This window comes from Paramisgurnus dabryanus, chromosome 2 (assembly GCF_030506205.2).
Source record: "Paramisgurnus dabryanus chromosome 2, PD_genome_1.1, whole genome shotgun sequence".
NCBI lineage: Eukaryota > Metazoa > Chordata > Actinopteri > Cypriniformes > Cobitidae > Paramisgurnus > Paramisgurnus dabryanus.
Window position 1 is genome coordinate 2,390,169 of NC_133338.1, and position 23,057 is coordinate 2,413,225.

Consider the following 23,057-nt stretch of genomic DNA (forward strand, 5'->3'; position numbering starts at 1 on the left):
TTTATTATCACTCAGACACACCCATACGGCATAATATATATATTTTACAATTAATTTTAAATCTATTTCTAAATATACAAAAAATTATCTAGAAATATATGTATTTTTCATCATTTTTGTATATTTTGATATATATTTTAAAAATAAATATGTTTTAAGGCATTTACATTCACGTTGCATTGGAAGAAAAATTTTGTGTTACAAACCTGTTAACATAAAGATTAATATTTAATATATTTTCAACTGCAGAAATAGACTTATAATTGACACTGGACTAATTTTGCTGGGGCACGAGTTTTCTTTATAAATCACTGTCAGCTTTAAAGTAGTTTACAGTGGGCTACATACACCTAAAATTAGGCCCCCATATATATTGAACCATTTGCGTCATCGCATTTAACCTACTTAAAACACAGATAAAGCGATACCGAAAATATCCTGCGCATCCTCTACCCTCATAAATTCCTAAATGCTTTTGTTATTTTTTTATGCTGTTCTGTTTCAGACATAATTGCATTGTTTTAAACATAATGGAAATTGTATGTATTAACTCAATGGTTTTCAAACTAGGGGCTGCGAGATGGTGCCAGGGGGGCCCCAGTTTTATGACATTTTATGAAATACTTTAATTTATCATGAATTCTGTGTAATTAAACCTAAAAAAATAAAGCTACTAACCAAAGCACTACTTTTTTTGTATAATTTAATGTTTTTTTTTTTTATTAAAATGTTGAGTTTTAGAATGTTTTTTTTTGTCACAAATTTTCTTTGGGGGCCGCGAAGGAATGCACCGTACACAAGGGGGGCCACACGCTGATAAAGTTTGGGAACCACTGTATTAACTTGATGTTTTGGTTTTAAAGAACATGATTCAGTCAATCGTATTAAACATTCAAAATAATAAATTTTGCTCTATTTTAAACATGTTAATTCAACATGATTTTTCACATTTAGGCAGGAGATTTTCAGTTCCCAGCAGCCTGCTTTGCATGGGAGTGAATAATGAGAGCAAATGTAAAATGTAAGTACTTTTTTATGCTTTTTAATCAAGATGAAATAAAGAAAAAACATAATAATGTTAACTGTTGTATTGTGTTTGTATTTAAAGGGGACATTTCACAACTTTTTTTAAGATGTCAGATAAATCTTTGGTGTCCCTGGAGATATGTGAAGTTTGAGCTCAAAATACAACATACAGTTGATAATTTATACTTTAGCATGTTAAAATTGACATTTGTAGGTGTGAGCAAAAATGTGCCGTCTTTTTAAATGCAAATGAGCTGATCTCTGCACTAAATGTCAGTGCTGTGGTTGGATAGTGCAGATTAAGGGGCGGTATTATTATAATAAGATCCCCTTCTGACATCACAGGGGGAGCCAAATTTCAATGATTTATTTTTTCACATGCTTGCAGAGAATGATTTACCAAAACTAAGTTACTGGGTTGACCTTTTTCACATTTTCTAGGTTGATAGAAGCACTGGGGACCCAATTATAGCACTTAAACATGGAAAAATTCATGATATGTCCCCTTTAAAAGACTTATGTTGGGTTTTTTAAGGAGGATACCATTGTGCTAAAGAGAAAAGCATTTAGGCTGACTGATGTTATTTTGAGTGTTGCTTAATTTGAAGGCATTGTATTGATTAATGCCATGAACATCTTTTGATTCTGATCTTCATGTCAGTGTGCATTGTTTGAAAATGTTAGATACAATTTATAAAAGAGTGTATATCTACAGTCAAAGTATCACTGTATGTGAAGTCTGATGATACTTTGATGTCATACTGTATGAAGATCGGTCTGCGCAGAACCTATGTAGTTGATCTTTTGTCAAGTCAGGATTATTCAAGACATTGTGATAAAAGTTAATCAAATTTTTAGCTGTTTTGTGTATTGGTGAGCCACTATAGTAGACATCACCCTAGTATTATATATGTTAGCTTGTTTAGTTAAATGAGAACATCCCTTATTACAAATCTAATTTACTCAGCACATATTTGATAAACAATGTTTGTGTGTTGTCCTGTTTTTTTTGGGGGAGCTGCAGGCCTTTATGGAGAGCAGGGCTGAAGTTTCCCTCTAGGTGGAGACGGTGTTTCCTCACAGAGTGCTGTGACTTGCTGTGTGCGCTGGGGTTTTTGGACTGGTGTGAGTGTGTAGTGTGATTAGGAGTAAAGGCCTGTAAGGCCGGTCATTTAGCCCAGGCTGCAGCTAGTCTCTGTTATCTTCCCTGACCTATCTGTGCATTTGTGGTCCCACTTTTTTAGCTTTGCAGCCCTCCAATAAAATGTCAGTCTCAGAAATGACCCCAAGCCAGTTTGAGTTTAAGACCCTGTCTTAACTGATGGAGGTGTTGATGGTAAACATTAACAACACTTTTAGATTTGACATCATCAGGTTGTTATTGTTGTAATGATGATGAATTCAGACACACACACAGTAAAGATGATAGCAGATGAATTGTGTGCAACACTATAAAAAATACAACTTATATAATAAAGTAACTTCAACAAAGAGGAGTCAATGTATAATTTTGTGTTTACTGAATATATTTTACCTGAACATGTAACAACATGTTAATTATTAATAAATACACATCTCATGTACGTCATCTTTATCATCTCATTTGATTATTTGCTGTATTTTACTATCACTGTTGACACATTAATAAGATCATTACAGTCATAACAGACCACAGGTGGAAAATATACAAATAGGAGAAGAACATAAAATATAAAAATAAGACCTTAATAAAAAACAGAAATGATGGGAGGTGTTAAAGGGCAGATATAATATAATGACATCTAAACACACAGACAGAGAAACAACAGATTCAGAAGGGAAACACACAACATCAAAAGTAAGAACAAATTAAACTTTTATTTATATTATAATGATATTGTCTATATGACACTGATTTATAAAGATTGTGATTTATGTTATGATAGAGAGTAAAGTTTGATTTAAAATCTAATACTTATATATAAACTGTGTTCATTTGTGTCACTGAGCTATAATATTTGATTCAGATAAACGATTTCAGTTCAGACAAACTTTACACAATATGAATGTTGTTTGTAGAAACTCACATTATTATCTCACAACCTGCATCTTCTGCTGATTTGTGTTTTTCTGTGCAAACTTTGTGAAATACAGGGAAAATAGATTATATATATTTATATATTACAGATATTAGGGATGTGACGAGACACTTACTTAATGAGACAAAACTTTTGATATTGCGATAATTCAAGAAGATATACTGTACACAGGTGCTAGACCATTTAAAGCTTCACTGTTAAAAATGTCTGTAGAAATGACAGTATTACTGTCAGCTGTTTGCCAGTAACTTACTGTAAATTTAAATTTTTATTATTTACCAGCACGCCCGCCGACAGGGGGGGACAAACGGGTCTGTTGTCCCGGGCCCCGGGTGAGGGGGGCCCAGAACTGGAACCTATGGAATAATTGATAAAAAATAAAGAAAATATTTGATTCATTTGATTTGAAGTTCAGTACGCTCAAAATGTCCTGTCAGACTCAGCACAAGTCCGGTGCTCAGAAAAGAAAAGAAAAGAAGAAAATATAGGCCTAATAGAGGAAAATAGAATTCCTAATTCTCCCCATTAGGAATCTGTGACCGCAGATATAATCACTGCATCGCGTGTGTTTAGAAGTTTGTGCTGTTTGCTGTGAGGTTTTTATGAGAGAAAGCACAAACTATTTAATATTTAATATGAAAAACTTGAATTTGAAATAAAACTTACCGCGGAGAAGATAATGAATTCGCTATCGTCTCTATTGCTAAGTGACGCGACAATTATTTATTATTTCAAATCCGTTTACAAGATAAATATACATGGTGTTGTTAAACAGATGAAATTATCTTGAGATATAGGCTACATTCATTATGAGAAGCTTTTTCATTTTACTGTTACACTGTAGACAGTAATATATGTAATTTATATAAAACTCTATGGTCGTGACAGCACATTATCCATTATCTGTTGGTTCATGTTGGTCCAGTTTAATTCAGGGTAATCCTTTAATAAAATGTAATTATAAAATATTTTATTGTTTTGTAATATTCACAGCGCACATTCTCTCAGATCGTTTTAAAACATTTTTAATTATTCTGCAAAATTCCGCATAGATTTTGCAAAAGAAATCCGCAGAAATAGCAAAAAATAACTCCTTACACAGATTCCTTACACAGCTGTACTACTCTTGCAGCAATTAAAGCAGTTCAGATTTGTTTTAAATGGCAAAATAGTTATATTTCTTTTTTTATTTACATTTTAGAGTATTTTGTTTGTTAAAGTTTTTTTTTATTATAACCAACAAGCGGTTATAGCAGCCGACAGTAAGTTTGATGAATTTAACTCTCAAATCAACACTTCACTTGTCTATAAGGCTACAAGAACAACTATATAAAATATATATTTTCAGCATATCACAGTGTTAGTTTAAACGTTTATTATCAACAAACACTATTTTTAAAAAGCGGAGGCAGATTGCTCTGCTGCTCGCAGCTGCAACGGGTGCAGAAATAAAAAAATGAAAAGGGCTATAGCTACAAAACGAAACGAAATAAACATGAAACCGAATAAACATGCAACCTGCCTTATCTTACAACTTCGCTATGCATATTATAGATTATGTCTTGGATGCTGTTTGCATAGATTATGCGCAGTATCCAAGGTTTTAATCTAGTCCTCCATTAATATTTTTTCCGGTGCGCTGAAGGTCCTGCTGTTAAATACGCAACAGCTCCATTGTAAATGTGTGGCTGGCTGTGCTTATAGCGCACTCGTGCTATAGGTTAAAAGTCTTACTACGTTTGTTTTGCAATCATCGTCTGTCAAAAGGTTATTTTAATTAAATTGAAAAATATAAAAAGATGGAGAAGCCCATAAGCCCGAGGTCCGCCCGCGTATCAGCTGTGACGTTAAAATTGACCGAAACCCGACCTGAGGGGTGTAAAAAGGTCGGGTCGGGCTTGGGCTGAAATGCAGGGCTCTACCCTCAGTCGCATTCATTGAGAAAAATGTAATGAATGCTCATCATGAAAGCTCTTTACAAAATAATATCCCTCTGGGCTTTTGGTTCAAAGGCGTGCATGTTTGGAGAAATATTGATTGAGTTATATGTTTACTTCAAATTTCTAAAGAGAGGAGTAATATTTATTCAATTTTTAGTCCAAACACGGCATAATATTAGCTGAAGTTGTTTTACTGATATTTCCAATAGTCTGTTCATAATTCATACGTGATTATGATATTTTGTGTCAGTATACAGCGTCAGTACAATGAAAAAAATGATTCATTGAATTTAATCAGTTTTTTTTAAGGTAAGTGGTTGCAATCAATTTATTTAAGCTACATTTAAACAAAAGTTTTATATTTTATTTTACTTTACTAATCTTTTTGTTTAAATGTAGCTTAAATAAATAGATTGCAACCACTTACCTTAAAAAATTTATTAAATTCAATAAATCATTTTTTTCAGTGTACTACATTTAAAGGTGCAGTGTGTAAATTTTAGAAGCATCTAGTGGTGAAGTTGCAAATTGCAACCAACTGCCTAATCCACTGCTCACCCCTCGCTTTTGAAACGCATAGAGAAGCTACAGTAAAACATGTCATCGTCAGAGACAACTTAGTAAAAAAAGTTTGTCCGTTAAAGGTTTCTAGAAACATGGTGGCACAAAATGGCGACCTCCACATAAGGGGACCCTCTGTGTATGTAGATAAAAACGTCTCATTCAAATGTAATAAAAACATAACGGTTCATTATAAAAAGGTCTTTATACACCCCTGATAATATAGTTTTGTATATTATTTTGCATTTCTGTCAAGAGATCCTTCTAACAATTACAAACTGCACCTTTAACTAAATGTTTTATACAATGTATAATATGCAATATTTGTGGGTCCTGAATCTGATAATGCCAAATGTCTTGTTACCAGTAAAAAGTAAGGGGTGGGGGGCCCTCTAAGATTATCTTGTCCCGGGCCCAGGCAAGACTGTCAGCTGGCCTGTTTACCAGCAACAGTTAAATGAACATTAAACATTAACAGAATAAAAACTAAAATAAATAACATCATGCAAAGCATTCTGGGAACCAAAATCTGAAGGAAAAAACTGAAAAAGGTTGATGAGGATTTCTGGTTCCCAGAATGCTTTGCATGAGGCTGTTATTTTATAGTTATATTCTGTAAAGATAAATACTTGTTAATGTTTAATTTAACTTTGAACAACTGTTGCCAGTAAATAACATCAATTTGATATTTACAGGGTTTTTTTCAATTGTTAACAAACAATATACTGAAGCCACATTTTCAAAACTCTTTACACATCCAGTAAAGTCTTTGCAGACCAAACTGTGAATAATTTTTCATTGCTTTCAGACAGAATGCATTCAGTGACGATCTCTTTTCTCATTTATACTCCACAAGCCTGTAACCCAACTTTTAGCACATTTTTCAAATGCTAACACACTGCATTCAAAATGGTTCACTAGTTCGCTAGCGCTGTCAGCCTTAATGATTGATGGTAAACAAACTTGGCTTGCTGTCCTCAAAGGGAGCTTTGAACCTTCAGAGAGAGAGTGAACCTGAGGCCAAACCCCCAAAAGAATCTTTGAGGGACAGCAAGCTGGGTAGGTGCCTGCGAGTAACTACAGTATGTTGGTCTGAGTGAGTTTTGTAGTTGAGCGTTCCAAGATAGCTCCTGCAAAGAGTGCAGTGACAGTGCTTGTGAAGGACGATCTCTACATAACAGTGCTGAATTGGTCCGCTGGTCCGTCCAGTGGCCATCTGCACCCTAATCCTGCGCCCTGATCCATTAGCCAATGGAAACAAGTGGCCCGTGTTCTACGGTGTTCTCGCTCTCTTTTGGTCCTCCTCCGGAGTCTATGTCCGCTGTAACATCGGACAGGGGGTTGTCAGCCTCAGACGATGTGGATCTGTTCCCTCCTTTGGGTAGGGTTGTGGAGCCCCTTTTGGACTCTGAGATGGCAGCTATGCTCTCTCGGGTTGTGGCGGCGGTTGGCTTGGAATGGACTCAACCTCCTCCACCCGAACCATCCCACCTCAACGACTGGTACTTCCCCTGTGCCTTTCTTCCCAGAGGTGCTCGAGGAGTTGACTCGGTCATGGAAAACGTTTTCCGCCCGGAACCGCCCGTTTCAGCCCTCACCTCTCTCAACGGTGGAGCTGCCAGGGGGTATGTCAGTATCCCATCAGTGGAGTGCCCATTTGCGATGCAGCTGTGTCCAGCCACTGTCACTTCCTCCTGGCGGGACAGGCCGACCCTCCTCTCACTGGCTTGCGGTGGCTGCCTGCTGGGCTTGTGGGGAAGCAGCTTCAGCCCTACATGCCATGGCATTGCTGCAGGTTCAGCACACCAAGTCTCTGAGCGACATGAACGAGGGAGGTCACAACCCTTCTGCCTTCACTGAGCTGCATGCAGCCACCATAAGACCCGGCTCCTGAATGCTCCGATTTCCCAGGCCAGCCTGTTCGGCGAGACGTCAAAGAGTTTGCACAGCAGTTCTCTGTGGCCCAGAAGCAGACTGAGGTCATCGCCCACATCATGCCGCATTGCAAGAAGCCAACACCAGCCGAAACCGCACGCACCTGCAACCACCTTTGCTCAGCTCGCCACTGATACAGAGGTTGTGCATTTAATTCTTCTCACATGATATCTGGGAGCGTGTAAACAGCTTCAAAGCCCATTAACTCTTTCACCGCCAGCATTTTAAAAAAAAGTTGCCAGCCAGCGCCAGCGTTTTTCATGATTTTCACCAAAGTTTAATGCCTTCCAGAAAATGTTCTTCTTTAAATATATAAACATACAATATACCAAATGAAAGAACAGACCCTCTGCTTTCAAACAAAAAAAACCGTTTCATCCTACCTTTAGTGGTTCTTTTGTAATCAGCTTTTGAATATGGGTAGGTTTTCGCAAAAACAGCATATTTTGAGCAAAAAGCAGAGATAATTCCATTTTTATGACGGACTTTTCATAGAGATCATATTCAGAGCGATCTTTAAAACAGACACGGACATGCAGCAGCTTGCCATAGGGCAATACTTCCGGTTTTAAAAAGTTGCGGAAGGGCGCCACCTGGTGGATAATAGCGGTATTGCGGAAAGACGGAAAATCTCGTCATTGGCGGGGAAGCGTTTTCTCTTAATTGACGAGATATCTCGTCAATGGCGGGGAAAGAGTTAAATTGGCTTTTATGCATGATTCGTCTCGGTTATGCGATTAAATTCATCCAGCCCCCCCCCCAATTCTCTGGTGTTTCCTTCTGCAGTGGGAGCTGCCGATGCGCACTTACTTCCTACGGAGATTGCTGTCCTACTGATGAAGGACGCGATCGAGCCAGTCCCTCCAGCCGAGATAAGGTCTTGGTTTTACAGCCCTTACTTCATTGTACTCAAGAAATGTGGCGGGTTGTGACCGATCCTGGATCTGTGTTCGCTGAATCGAGCTCTTTACAAGTTGTCGTTAAAAATCTGACGCCCAAGATCATGTTGCCCAAAAGCATATTTCAATGCATTCGTCCACATGATTGGTTCGCAGCCATTGACCTGAAGGACACATACTTTCATGTTTGATTCTCCCTTGACACAGGTGGTTTCTCTGCTTTGCATTTGAGGGTCGGGCATATCAGTACAAAGTCCTACTATTCGGGCTTTCTCTCTCTCCCTGTGTATTCACAAAAGTAGCGGAGGGGGCTTTAAAACCCTAAGAGAGAAGGGTGTGCGCATTCTCGCGTATCTAGATAATTGGTTCATAATAGCTCACGTCAGACACTTTGCGATCACAGAGATTTAGTTCTCCAACACCTAGCTCATTTGGGTCTTCAGGTCAACTGGAAAAAGAGCAAACTTTCCCCCATCCAGAAGATCTCTTTTCTCTGGGTGGACTGGACTCGGTTGATCTAACAGCACGTCTAACAGAAGCGCGTGTTCAGTCCATCCTGACTTGCCTGAATACATTCGAGAGCGCAGTCCCTCTGAAAAAATTTAAGAAACTCCTGGGGCAAATAATTGCAGCAGCGGCCGTGACACCACTCGGGCTGCCCCATATGAGACTGCTTCACCGTTGGCTTTCCAACTGAGTCCAGAGGAAAGCGTGGCTCAGCAGGCTGCACCGGGTACCTATTACATAGTTGTAAAACCCATTGTTTCTCAGAGTCGGTGTGCCTCTGAGACAGGTCTCCAGGCATGCTGTTGTATGCAGAAATGCCTCCACCACAGGTTGGGGAGTCACGTACGACAACACGCAGCTTCGGGGGTCTGGACGACACTCCAGCTGCATTGGCACATAAACTGCCTAGAACCATACGCTGTACATCTTGCTCTTGTCCCTTTCAGCAAGAGCTCCGAGACAAAGATGTGTGAGTTCGTACCGACAATACCGTGACTGTTGCGTATATTAATCGGCAAGGTGGGTTGCACTCTTGTCACCTGTCACAGCTCACTCGTTATCTCGTCTTATGGAGGTCCCTTCATGCCATTCACATCCTTGGTTGCTCAATACAGCTGCAGATGCGCTCTCCCGAGCAGTGTGCCCCGGCGAGGGGTGACTCCAGCCCCCGGTCGGTTCCCCGAAAACGTTTCGGCAGAGCATAGATAGATCTGTTTACTTCTCCAGAGACAGCCCATTGTCGCTTGTTTTATTCACTAGCCAGTGATTTACTCGGTGTGGATGCACTGGCTCACAGCTGGCCACGGGGTCTGCGCAAATATGCAAAAATTAAAGTGAATTTTTCATACTTTATGAGCGTGTGCTGTGTGTAATTATTATGTATATATAAATACACACATAAATAAAAATGTATATATAAATAAAACATTTCTGTGTGTGTTTACATAATAAATATACATAATAATTACTCACAAAACACACTCAAATAAACTCAGCAAAAAAAGAAACGTCCCTTTTTCAGGAATGTGTATTTCAACAATAATGTTGTAAAAATCCAAATAACTTTACAGATCTTCATTGTAAAGGGTTTTAACATTGTTTTCCATACATGTTCAATTAATTAACATGCGCCTGTGGAATGATCGTTAAGACCTTAACAGCTTACAGAGAGTAGGCATTTAAGGTCACAGTTCTAAAAACGCAGGACACTAAAGAGAAGATGCCCAGGGTCCCTGCTCATCTGCGTGAACGTGCATTAGGCATGCTGCAGGGAGGCATGAGGACTGCTGATGTGGCTAGGGCAATAAATTCCCATGTCCGCACTGTGAGACGCCTAAGACAGCACTACAGGGAGACAGGAAGGACAGCTGATCATCCTCGCAGTAGAAGACCACGTGTAACAGCACCTGCTCAGGATCGGTACATCCGAATATCACACCTGCGTGACAGGTACAGTGTGCCACAACAGCTGCCCGAGTCACACCAGGAACACACAATCCCTCCATCAGTGCTCAGACTGAGAGAGGCTGGACTGAGGGCTTGTAGGCCTGTTGGAAGGCAGGTCCTTACCAGACATCACCAGCAACGCCACACACAGACCTTCGCTGGACCAGGCAGGAGTGGCAAAAAGTGCTCTTTGCTGATGATTCACAGTTTTGTCTCACCAGGGGTGATGGACAGATTCGTGTTTATCGTAGAAGGAATGAGTGTTACACCGAGGCCTGTACCCTGGAGCGGGATCGATTTGGAGGTGGGGGGTCTGTCATGGTCTGGGGCAGTATATCACATCTAAATACTAGAGAGGGAGACGCGCACATCCAAACACTAGTAGGTGCCGGAATCCAAAAATACAACTAAATAAGACAAATAAAGGAATCCGCACAGTGAACTCACCAAAAAAATATATTGATTTATTTAATCACCAAAGTAACGTTTCGGGCCAGTTTTTTTTTATATAAATGATAACATGACTTAAAGTGAAATAATACAACTAAATTATTTTATTTTGTATTAAATTACACTATGTTTAACTTTTTGGTATGTTAAAGTAGCTTTCTTTCTGACCCACTTTAAAGGGGGCGGCGCCCCAGCGCTCCCTATTGACCAGCTGCAACTGATGGTAATACTTATTTTTTTCTGATCCCATTTTTTAAACATTAGTTAGTCTGTAATGTTGCTGTAAGAGCATAAATACTACCTGCAAAATTATAAAGCTTAAAGTTCAATGCCAAAGGATATATTTTCTTTAACAGAAAGCCTACCTTTCCTTTGAAAGCATACAGCGAACGGTCGGTTTGGACTATAGCCCTCTACTTCCTGGTTGAATTAAATCAGAATAAGAGTTTCTTACTAACCTCCTCCCACAGGAAAATGCCAATCGGCACTGGCTAAGCTAAGCTGCTGTCGAATCACAACACACTAAACAAACTACACAATCAGAACTCGTTACGTATTTGTTAAGGAGGGGCTTAGAACAAGGACGACATCCAGGGCCGGCTCTTAAACTTTTCCCTATTTAAATATGCATATTAATCCGTGAATTGCATGCGAGCCGGACCAACTGCGATTCGTCACAGCACGGATGAAAAGACTAACCTCTTTACTGGGCTTTCTTCTTAACTTTTTCCTTTCTCCATTTTCGTACCTGTGTGCTAGAGGGTTTATTCTAGATAAATGCGCCAGCAGTTGAGCACTTGCCTAACGTAATGCAACTCGCCTCCCACCCACAACACCAGAGGGCGCCCGCGCCCCAACACATCTGTCGCCCTGGCCAACCGACTAGTTTCGCCTATAGCAATCGCTGGCCCTGAAGACATCAGCCTGTTTTTAGGACAGTGAAAACAGCGTTATAGAGATAAGTAAATTGTCTGAAAAAATGATGCATTTTTTACACACAAAACATGAGCACAAGTTATATTTCACACTGTATTTTCAAAAACATGTGAAAAACGGGACCTTTAAATGTAATCTATTGCGATACAATATATTCATATTCTATCAGTGCTCTCCCACAAGAAATACACAGTTTTACACAATCTTACTGTTACTGTTTCTTTAGTAATTTCAGCATCACTACAGCTTGAACCACTGCAGTGAAACATATGGACTGTAATAAAGCTTTGAGTTTCATCTGCTACAACGGTGAGTTCAGCTTTTTCATTGTATAGTACCCCACAGGTCAGGTTGGGTCAGCTCACCTTCCTTTGCTTCAGTTAGTTTTTATTGAGATTAGTATCACTTCAGAGAGGGAGGGATTATAGGTGTGTCATTATATTTGCACTGCCTACTGATGTGATATTGTCACAGGTCGGGGCGGACTAATAGACGTAACCAGCCACGCCCCTTTCCAGTTTCCACCTCGAGGAGGTCCCAAAGCCACCCCAATGACCAGACACACAAAGTAGGAGAGTATAATTAAAACAAGCTTTATTAAGTTACTTAAAATAGTTTTCAGGGAAAGGGGAAGTTTAAAACAGTATTCTTTCTATCCTCCAGGTACTGTAGGCTTCCTCGTGGGGCGAGGGGGACGGAGCTCCTCCAATATGGGTTCTTGATCCCGTGGCGCCCTCCGCTTTCCTGGAGGCAGAATTAAAAAGAGAGACACAGTCAACACTCCGTGCGATAGGGATCGACTACCCTGACTTACACACTTCGAGGGTCCCCAGGGGTGGATACGTCCACTGTGGTCTGTTATACGACTGACATTCTTCTCTCTCTTTCTTTAGGTGGCCTGTTGGGGCTCCGGCTGTACGCTTCCCCAGCCGACGGGGGTGATCCGACGGAGCGGCTCTTCACTAGGACCAGCGGTAAGTATTTCACAGGTGACCGAAGCTTTTACTTCCTTCCTTCAGTCTGGGGACAGGTGACTGAGACTTTAACTTTCGTCTTCAGGTTTGGAGCTGTAAGTAGAGTTCTCAACAGGCCTGAAAATTACAACCCGATGATCCTGTATGTCAAATGAAATACAATAAAGATTGGATCATTATATTCTGTATGTGTTGGGTTCATGTGTTAAATAAGTTTATCTACAGTCAGTATTTATCTCTTCTGTACAGTTAAATGAACACAGTTGATATGGTTTCACTCAACAGAGAACTCATGATGTTACTTCATATGAAGTAGATTCACTCAGTAAGTTATGATTGATCATGAGCTCTGTTAACAAAGAGAAACATTAAAGAAAAGATGAAAGAAAAATTGAATAAAGAAAAGCACAAATCACAACAATTACAACACCTGAAAATAAAAGAAATATTTCAGTATGTAATAAGAGGACACTTGAGATAAAGTTAAATACAGCATTGACAAGCTCACTTATTATTATGTTGAACTAGTAAATATTATATTAAAGTATAACGGTTTAATCTTAATTGAAAATCAATACAATATCCCATAATGCAAAGCGATTGGGTTTCAGAATCAAAAAGTTATTACATAAAACATACTGTAAACTGGTTTTCTCTTTTCAAGTGTATATGTGATATCTGTATAAAGAAATGCATTGCTCGTTTAATTGTAAATGATGTGGACATTCTTGTGGGTCATAGGTCAACAAACAAACAGATCACATGACAATGAAAACATGGTGAATGTAGTACAGTATGTCAGAAATGAATTTATAGTGTACACACGCAAACAATTTATTGAAGTCAAGACACTTGACCTTATGCAGTCGTACTGTAAAATACAAAAACATTTAAAACAATATGAAACACAATAAGACATTAATATTTGATAGTGTGATGTTTGTAAATAAACAGAAGAAGATGCAGTGGAAGATGTGATAGCAGCCTGAAGCCAGAACAACATCTAGGGCTCTATTTTAACGATCTGAAACGCAAGTGCGAAGCGCAACGCGCAAGTGAGTTTGTGGGCGGATCTTGGGCGCGGTTGCTATTTTCCCGGCGTGAGAAATAACTCTTGCGCCGGGCGCAAATCAATAAGGGGTTGGTCTGAAGTAGGTTCATTATTCATAGGTGTGGTTTGGGCGTAACGTCAAATAAACCAATCAGAACGCTAGCCAACATTCCCTTTAAACGCAAGGGCGCAAGTTCCATGGCGGGTTGCTATTATTATGACGGATTTACCATGCGCACGCCAGGAGCGGTTCACAGCCGAGGAGACCGACGTTCTTGTACGGGGGAATCCCACGCTTGCCAGCATAAATCGGGCACGCCGTGTAACGGGAGGTGGATCTGCCTCAGGACTTGACGCCAGCAGAGGACATCGCTGCGTCCACCCTCACCGCTGAAAGGGTTTGGGGGTTTTGAAATCGGACCCAAGAAACGCAAGCAAGGTCCAACCCCAAAGTACTCTTACAAATCAAGTTCATATACATTAAGGTTTCTTATGAAAACATTTTAATTATTATTTACATAAAATAAAAGTAATACAGCCACACAACAAAGTTATGAAAATATTTTAATCGTTATTTGCATGAGAATAAATAAAAACTATCACCACAATGCTCACCACTATGATTTCCCTTATCTCGTGTATTAATATTTTTAAGTGTAACAATTTATGATTTGCAAAAATAACTGTTGCATCTGTGTAGATTAGATGCAAAGTGAATGCGCGTTGTGCACCCTATACATTATGGTCAAGCATGCGCCCTTAAAATAGCATAATGAACAACGCGCAACGCGCCACTGACTTTAGACTAGTTTTTTTTGGTTAGTAGCGCAATTGTTTTTTGAAACTGCAAAATAGCATAAGAGATGGTTTGCGCCGCAACACGCCTCCTTTTTGCGCTGAACCGCCCAGGGAGCGCAAGTTCATTCCCTAGTTTGCTGACGTGCATCTGTGGAGGGAAAAACCCGCTGTGCGCCGGCGCAAAATACGAATGATACATGCGTCACTGACAAAGTCAATTGCGCTGGGTGCAAGATAGGGCCCTTAAAGTCTAAAGTCAGTGTTTACCAAATATTCATTAAAAAATGTTAGGGAATTTTTTTTATCAAAATTGTCTATATTTACATCATCCGTATTTAATGCAAAGTGCCTTTGGACAAGGAAATAATTTGGATATGTTGGGAGGACTTGACTTAATAAAATAAACTTATGTTGGTCAGGAGGGTCAGGCAAATTTTATTTGAATAGAGGACATGAATGCAGATATCAACAGCAACATTTGATACCATTTTTAGTTTTCTTTCCGCTCAAGATGTAAATGACTAATGTGTTTTTGTGTCAATAATGGGGCTATAGCAACTCAAAAACAGCATTAAAGTCTACACAACTTGTGTAGTTTATGAGTCCTCTGAAGCTATACAACAGCTTTGTGTTATTCTTCTGTAAATCTTTAGTGAAATCTATTTTCTTTACATTCACAACACTTTTAGACATTGTAATGTAATGTTATTGTTGTACACTGAAAAAAAATGATTCAATGAATTTAATCATTTGTTTAAATGTAGCTTAAATAAATTGATTGCAACCACATAATAACTCTCAATATGTTGCTAAGAAATATTATTTTGTTGACTGAACTTTGATACTCAAAGAGATTCAGAGTAGATCTTCAATAAACCTCTGTGAAGTCTTCTTATCATGAGGACTTATTGAAATATATTTATTAATAAAAACACATCTCATCCACTTCATCTTTGATTATTTGCTGTATTTTACTGTTGACAAACAGTAAAATTGTCACCCATTTTTTTCCGCTTTGAGTTTTGTTATCATCACAGACACAGACTACATGACGACAGGTGGAAAAATATACAAATAAGAAGGAAATAAAATATGAAAACTTTTTTTACAGAAAAACAGAAATGATGGGAGGTGTTAAAGACCAGATATAATGTAATGACATCTAAACACACACAGACAGAGAAACAACAGATTCAGAAGAGAAACACACAACATCAAAAGTAAGAACAACTTAAACTCTTATTCATATTATAATGATATTGTTTATATCACAGTGATTTATAAAGATTGTGATTTAATATCAATGTGCTGTTCAGTAACTGATAATTGAACTTTATTTAGACTTGATAAAAAGTAACTTTGACATCTCTATGAGAAATAATTTATAACTTATTAACTTTATACACTGTAAAAATTCCTTGTTGCACTTAAATTGTATGTTTAATCAATTTGATTTTAGATTTCATTTAAATGTTCTTGACTAGTAATTAAGTTGCTATAAATGATACAAATAAAGTAGGGATAACTTAAGCTAATTTAACTTTATTTTTATAATGTATAGAAACTCCTCACTAGTCAAGAAAGTTTAAATATATTGTAAATTCAAGCTGATTCAATGAAGTGTACAGTATTGTACAGTAATAAGATCCATAGACTGAAAACAGATGTGAAGAAGTCTCAATAACAAAACATTGTAGATATATTGTATGAAGTTTGTGATGTTTTTATTGAGATACTGAACTGAGATCAGTGTTTAACCTCTGAATATAAGAACATATAAAGATATAATAGTGAGATGTTTTGATCTGAGATGAGTTAAGATGTTCTCATGTTTCTCGTCTTTAGAAATGGATGAATCTGTATATTTCAGACTTCTTGTCATTGGTGAGTGATGTGTGTCTGGTTTATAATGTCATGTGAACTGAACTCAATGTGTTTTAATAAAGAATCAAACGCTCTCTTTCATAGCTCTCTGTTCAGTATCTGAATGCAGTCAGCGCCGGTATCATCATATAAACATCAATATGAACTGGACTGAAGCTCAGAGATACTGCAGAGAAAACTACACAGATCTGGCAACAGTCAACAACATGAATGACATGAATGAGCTGATGAGACGAGTGAAGGACAGCGGTGTGAACGATAATAATCTGAGAGTCTGGATTGGACTGAAGAATACAAGTGTTCATAAATGGAAGTGGTCTATGGGTCACACTGTGAATTATACCAACTGGAAAGATAGACAATCAGATGACACAAATGATTGTGCTTGTATGAAAGATGGAAAATGGGATCATAAGAACTGTAATGATCATTTGAGTTTCATCTGCTACAACGGTGAGTTCAGCTTCTTAAAATGACAGCAAACCTTCACTTAACAAAACATGATGAGATGTAAAGTTAAACATAAGACAACAATAATAAACATCATCACTGTTAAGAAACAGAAATAACATGATGTGAGTTTATATTTGACACATTCACTCTTCTGTAAACTACACTAAACTACACACTTAAGCTGTTTATTCTCTGGCATTCATTACAAACCATCATGAAACATAATCATCATCATGGTTACCAACACATCTTACCAAGAGTAAAACACAAGTAAAAGTTATATGTTTGTCAAGTACACTGTAAAAAATACTTTGCTGCCTTAAAATTCTTTGTTGAATCAACTCAGATTTACAAGTCATTTCAACTTACTATTATTTATCTTGACTAGAGATGAGTTGTTATAACTACAGGTGAGTTGTTATAACTTATAAATTTAAGTTTACTTTTCTCAACTATATTTTATAAGTTGTGACAACTCATTTCAGTAGACATGACTTGTAAATCTGAGTTGATTTAACAAAAAATTTTAAGGCAGCAAAGTTTTTTTTTACAGTGTATGGAAAGCATACTGGAAATGTGACCTCTGCATTTAATTCACTGTAACAGCCAAAATAATGTAGGCTATGCATCACTTTAATGTGTGGTATGCCCCTTTAAGAGGCTGATCATTTCACTTCAGTCACGTTATGTCTTGATGACATGAGGACTTGTTTTGTGACTGTATGATATGGCCACAGTAGATGTTGCTTGGTTCTGTTTTTCTTCTTTAATATTATTTGACTTATTTTGTAACGCTTAGGAAGAGTTAATCCTCTTGTATCTGCTAATAAACGTGTGTAGTAACGTTTGTTCTGTCCCAATCTCTTTTCAAGATTGGAGATTTTTTATTTGTCACATACACGGTTATATGACTATACAATCTGTAATGAAATGTAAGTCTGGTACAATATGCTCTTTAAAGTTTAGATTGGGCAACTAAAAATAATTTGATATACTTTAACAGTAACCGCTTCACTGAGTTTGTTTACATGCACAGTCTTACGCCGGTTATGCTTAATAAACTGATAACACGTGGGGTCATGTAAAGGCGTAAAACTGTTTTCTTTAATCGGGGAAAGCCCATAAACGGCGTAAGCAAAAACCGATCGGCACAGGTAGTTTTTTGCTCATTATGCCGATTTCACGTGGCATGTAAACACCTTAACCGGCTTTCTCACGGTTTTGTCCATGTGCGCATGTCTCCGAGTATGAAAGATAAACGTCACACGCGGAAGTAAGCGCAAGGTAACGCATAAAAGTCTCCGCTCGACAAAAGGGAGAGAAACTGTGAAAATAGAAGCTCATGTTACATTTACAGGTTCTGCACACATAAGGAGAGATACAACAGTACAGCTTAAGACAGATATGTCGTTGACTTTTTGATCGACTATTATGTACTATAGGTGGTGACGTCACTGCCTGCGAGAAACCTGATAAATCTGCAAGTCCCATGTAAACCATTTGTCAGCATAGCCGGCTTATTGATTTGCATGTAAACGCATGAAAACAGTTTTCTGTAATAAGCAGATTTTTGATAGTTATCCGCTTATTCTGTGCATGTAAACGTACTCAATGTTTGTATCATTCCGCCACCTACTGATCATTTTAGAATTAGTGAGGGAGGCTTCATTAAACATATGAGACATTTGCTCATGTGACATATCTCTGACTGGAAAAGCTGCTACAGACACACACACACACACGCACACGCACACGCACACACACACACACACACACACACACACACACACACACACACACACATACACACACACACACACACACACACACACACACACACACACACACACACACACACACACACACACACACACACACACACACACACACACACACACACAAACACAATAGCTCAAGACTTACAGATGAATCTAACACCCAAACTTTAAGAGGTGGTTTCCTGGACAGGGTTCAGGACTAGGCCTTATTTATATTAAGAGATTTAGGAAGTTTTTAAAAACATACCTTACAATTAACACTACAGGTGTGCATCTTTAAAAAAATACAATTTCACTGATTTATGTTAAAACCAGTCAGGGTAAGATGTTTTTAAACTAATGCAGCTCAAAGATGTGTTTTAGTCTGGGACTAGAATAAACCCTGTCCAGGAAACTGCTCATAAGTGTTGTGAGAATGAATGAAAATTATTGAATCAATGTTTCTTTCATTTCTTAAACAGAGAGCAGCAAAGCTTACATCTATAAAAATAATCAAAAAACAAAATGGAGAGAAGCTCAGAGATTATGTAGAGAGAAACATACTGATCTGACCAGTGTGAGGAATGATACTGAGAATGATGGGATTAAGACAAAAATTAATGATAATAATGATGAAGTCTGGATTGGTCTGTTCAGTGATTCATGGGAGTGGTCAGATAACAGTGACTCCTCCTTCAGATACTGGAAGTCTGATCAACCTAGTGGTGATACTGAACCATGTACAGAAGTCCACATGAATGATCAGGGTCATTGGAATGATATCGGTTGCAGTGTTTCTCAAACTTTTGTGTGTCATGAAGGTGAGCAGATTCTCACAAAACACTTAACAAATCTTGTGTTATAGGTCTGCTTGTGTTGTCACTCATGCATTTGATCATGTAGCCTAATAAACGTCAATGTGTGTTTAATGACAGAAGTTTCTTCATTATTAAACTGATCTGAGATCATTCACAGTGTTTATCCTGTATGTTTGTGTTTGTGTGTTCAGATAATCTGATATTGATCAATGAGAAGATGAGTTGGCCTGAAGCTCTGGTTTACTGCAGACAGCATCATGTGGATCTGGTTTCAGTTGTTTCAGAGAAGATTCAGCGCTGGTTGAAAGAGGTGATTGTAAACGCCTCTACTGCGTCCGTATGGATGGGGTTACGTCACTCCTGTAGTGTGGGGATTTGGTTCTGGGTGAATGGAGAGCCGGTGTGCTATCAGAAATGGGCTCCAGGGAACGGGACATCAGTAGAGGACTGTGATCCTGTAGTGAGATCTGGAGCTGTTCAGCGTGAAGGAGATCATCAGTGGATCAGTCGTCCTGATACTGACAAACTCAACTTCATCTGCATCACACGTGATTCAGAATGATATGATATATGTTTGTGTTCATCACTTTCTCTTTAATTTGTGTTTTAATATATATTAAATAAATATTATTAAACTATTCTCTGAGGTAAATCATCTATTGCATGCTTACACACTTATGTAATCTTTTTTTTTTTGTAAGGGGTAAGAAATTATTTTAAGAGTGAACAGAAGTTTAAATCATATTTTCTTGTGTTGTGATTTTTAATATTATGAGGTGATGAGTTTATATCAAAGTGAAATGAAATGTATTTCTGGATGTTAAGAGAATCATATGAATTTGTGTTAATAGTTTTAATAACAGATGACACAGATGTGTTTTTGTGTTTTTCTGTTTCATCATCTTTAGAAATGTCTGCTTGTATCTGAATCTCTGACACAGATGATCCTGTATGTCAAATGAAATACAATAAAGATTGGATTATATTCTGTATGTGTTGGGTTCATGTATTAAATAAATTCCTCTACAGTCAGTATTTATCTCTTCTGAAATGAACACAGTTTATGTGGTTTCACTTCACAGAGAGTTCATGAAGTAACTTTATATGAAGTAGATTCACTCAGTAAGTTATGATTGGTGATGATTGGTGAAGACAAACACTAAAGAAAAGATAAAAGAAAAATTGAATAAAGGGAAGAGAAAACAATTACAACATCTGAAAATACAAGAAATATTTCAATATGTCATGAGAGGACACTTCAGATAAAGTTGAATACAGCCTTGACACGCTCACTTATTATTATGTTGAACTAACATTTATATTAAAGTATAACAGTTTAATCTTAATTGAAAATCAATACAATATCCCATAATGCAGGGGTTCCCAAACTTTTTTTCCTCCGCACCCCCTTCTATGTCCCAACCGGGTTGGCGCACCCCCAATCCCCACTTAAAAAACAAAAAACAAAAAAAAAAACACAAAACAAAAACACTACAAAGATTTTAGACTCATGTTTAATCATGCGCAAATAACCAGGGGCCGGTTGCAACAGCCGGACGTTAAGAAGTTGGGTGTCGAGCTTAGCTACGTCTGACATTGTGAAAAATATTTACGCGTGTTGCACCATCTGAAACTACGACCAGACGCAGCTACACTCAACGTAGATGATGCGCGCCCCGTGTATGCGTTTAACCACTGTGATATTTAGACGCCATTCGAGTTTACTATGGTAAAAAACGTACACTTACTGCCCTCAGCTAATAGATGACATATGAGAGTTTCCTCATGTTTACCAGTGCGCTCTCCTTCTAGATGCGTGCGTAACGTGCAGACCCATCATTCACGAAAGCCTTTACTGTTCGCACAAAAGGTGTATAATAGTTTGCATATTCATTATAACAGCTCAAGTTTAAAACAAAATGAAATGAAAGCTTTTAATAAGTTCTCTACAGTGTCTTTGTAAGTATTTATGTATTTTTACAATGCATGAAAACACATTGCTCGCGTATCCTGTGCATTAAACGTGCCCATGTCTCGTCACATTTCATTATTTTTATTTTTGCCGTAAAAACGTCTCTCTTTCTTGGTCCCTCTCCTCCTTCGTGACTAACAACTTTATCATAAGACGTCCCACACTTGACAGTTTCCCTGATTTCAGTCAGTTAAGCATATTTATAATATATATGGAATGAATGAAACGAGTTGGCACGCATATAGCGGCTGCAGTGCATAACAGAAGAGCAGTGCGTAGAAAAAGACAGCAGCTGTCTTCTACGTTTCTATCAAAAACTAATTAAGTATAGTTTTTTATTTAAAATTAAAGCGATTACAAAGGAAATGTTTACTGTTCATTTTTTTTTTATTTATTGTATGGAAAAATCCCACTTAAAGAAACAGACCACCATTACATTTTTCCTCTCGCGCACCCCCTGGTGGCAGCTCGCGTACCCCTGGGGGTGCGCGCACAACACTTTGGGAATCCCTGCAATAATGCAATGCGATTGGCTTTTAAATTCAGAAAGTAAATACATAAAACATTGTAAACTGTAAACTGGCTTTCTCTTTTCAAGTATATGATATCTATAAATTGTAAATGATGTGCACATTCTTGTGGGTCATAGGTCAACAAACAAACAGATCAATGACAATGAATACATGGTGAATGTAGTACAGTATGTCAGAAATGAATTTACAGTGTACACACGCAAACAATTTATTGACATCAAGACACTAAATCTTATGCAGTCTGTACTGTAAAATACAAAAACATTTAAAACAATATGAAACACAATAAGACATTAATATTTGATGGTGTGATGTTTGTAAATAAACAGAAGAAGATGCAGTGGAAGATGTGATAGCAGCCTGAAGCCACAACAACATTTAAAGTCTGAAGTCAGTGTATACCAAGCATTCAGAAATATGTTTTATTAAAATTTTTATTTTTTCAAAATTGTCTATATTCACCTCCTCCATATTTAATGCAAAGTGCCTTTGGACAAGGAAATAATTTGGATATGCTGGGAGGACTTGACGTAATAAAATAAACTTATGTTGGTCAGGACTGTCAGGCAAATTTTATTTGAATAGAGGACATGAATGCAGATATCAACAGCAACATTTCACGCTGTTTTTGGTTTTCTTTCCGCTCATGATGTAAATGACTAATGTGTTTTTGTGTCAATAATGGGGCTACAGCAACACAAAAACAGCATTAAAGTCTACACAACTTGTGTATTTTATCAGTCCTTTGAAGCTATACAACACCTTTGTGTGAATGTTTAGTGAAATCTCATCTCTTTACTGATGGTTAACATTCACAACATTTCTAGATTTGACATCATCAGGTTGTTTTTGTTGTAATGATGATGAATTCAGACACACAGACAGTAGAGATGATAGCAGATGAATTGTGTTCAGCACTGTAAAAATTACATCTTATATAAAAAGTAACTTCATAATTTTGTGAATAAGATTACATCTCAACATGTTGCTAACAAAGATGATTTTGTTGACTGGACTTTGATACTCAATGAGATTCAGT

The 23,057-nt window shown here is 37.8% G+C and overlaps 1 protein-coding gene across 1 annotated transcript; it reads left to right on the forward strand.

Moving 5' to 3' along the window:
- The first annotated feature begins 15,795 nt into the window (after nucleotides 1-15,795).
- On the forward strand, nucleotides 15,796-20,137 carry LOC135783690 (C-type mannose receptor 2-like). The gene is made up of 5 exons (XM_073813480.1): nucleotides 15,796-15,821; nucleotides 16,447-16,485; nucleotides 16,570-16,942; nucleotides 19,185-19,417; nucleotides 19,705-20,137. Exons 2-5 carry the CDS (start codon nucleotides 16,449-16,451, stop codon nucleotides 20,073-20,075), a joined length of 1,014 nt encoding a protein of 337 aa, XP_073669581.1. The 5' UTR covers nucleotides 15,796-15,821; nucleotides 16,447-16,448; the 3' UTR covers nucleotides 20,076-20,137.
- The last annotated feature ends 2,920 nt before the right edge of the window (nucleotides 20,138-23,057 follow it).

Coding starts and splice junctions, on each gene's coding strand:
- LOC135783690 (XM_073813480.1), top strand. CDS start 16,449: ATGGATGAATCTGTATATTTCAGACTTCTTGTCATTG. Junction 16,486..16,569: donor TTTCAGACTTCTTGTCATTG/GTGAGTGATGTG, acceptor TCTCTTTCATAG/CTCTCTGTTCAGTATCTGAA. Junction 19,418..19,704: donor CTGGAAGTCTGATCAACCTA/GTGGTGATACTG, acceptor TTGTGTGTTCAG/ATAATCTGATATTGATCAAT.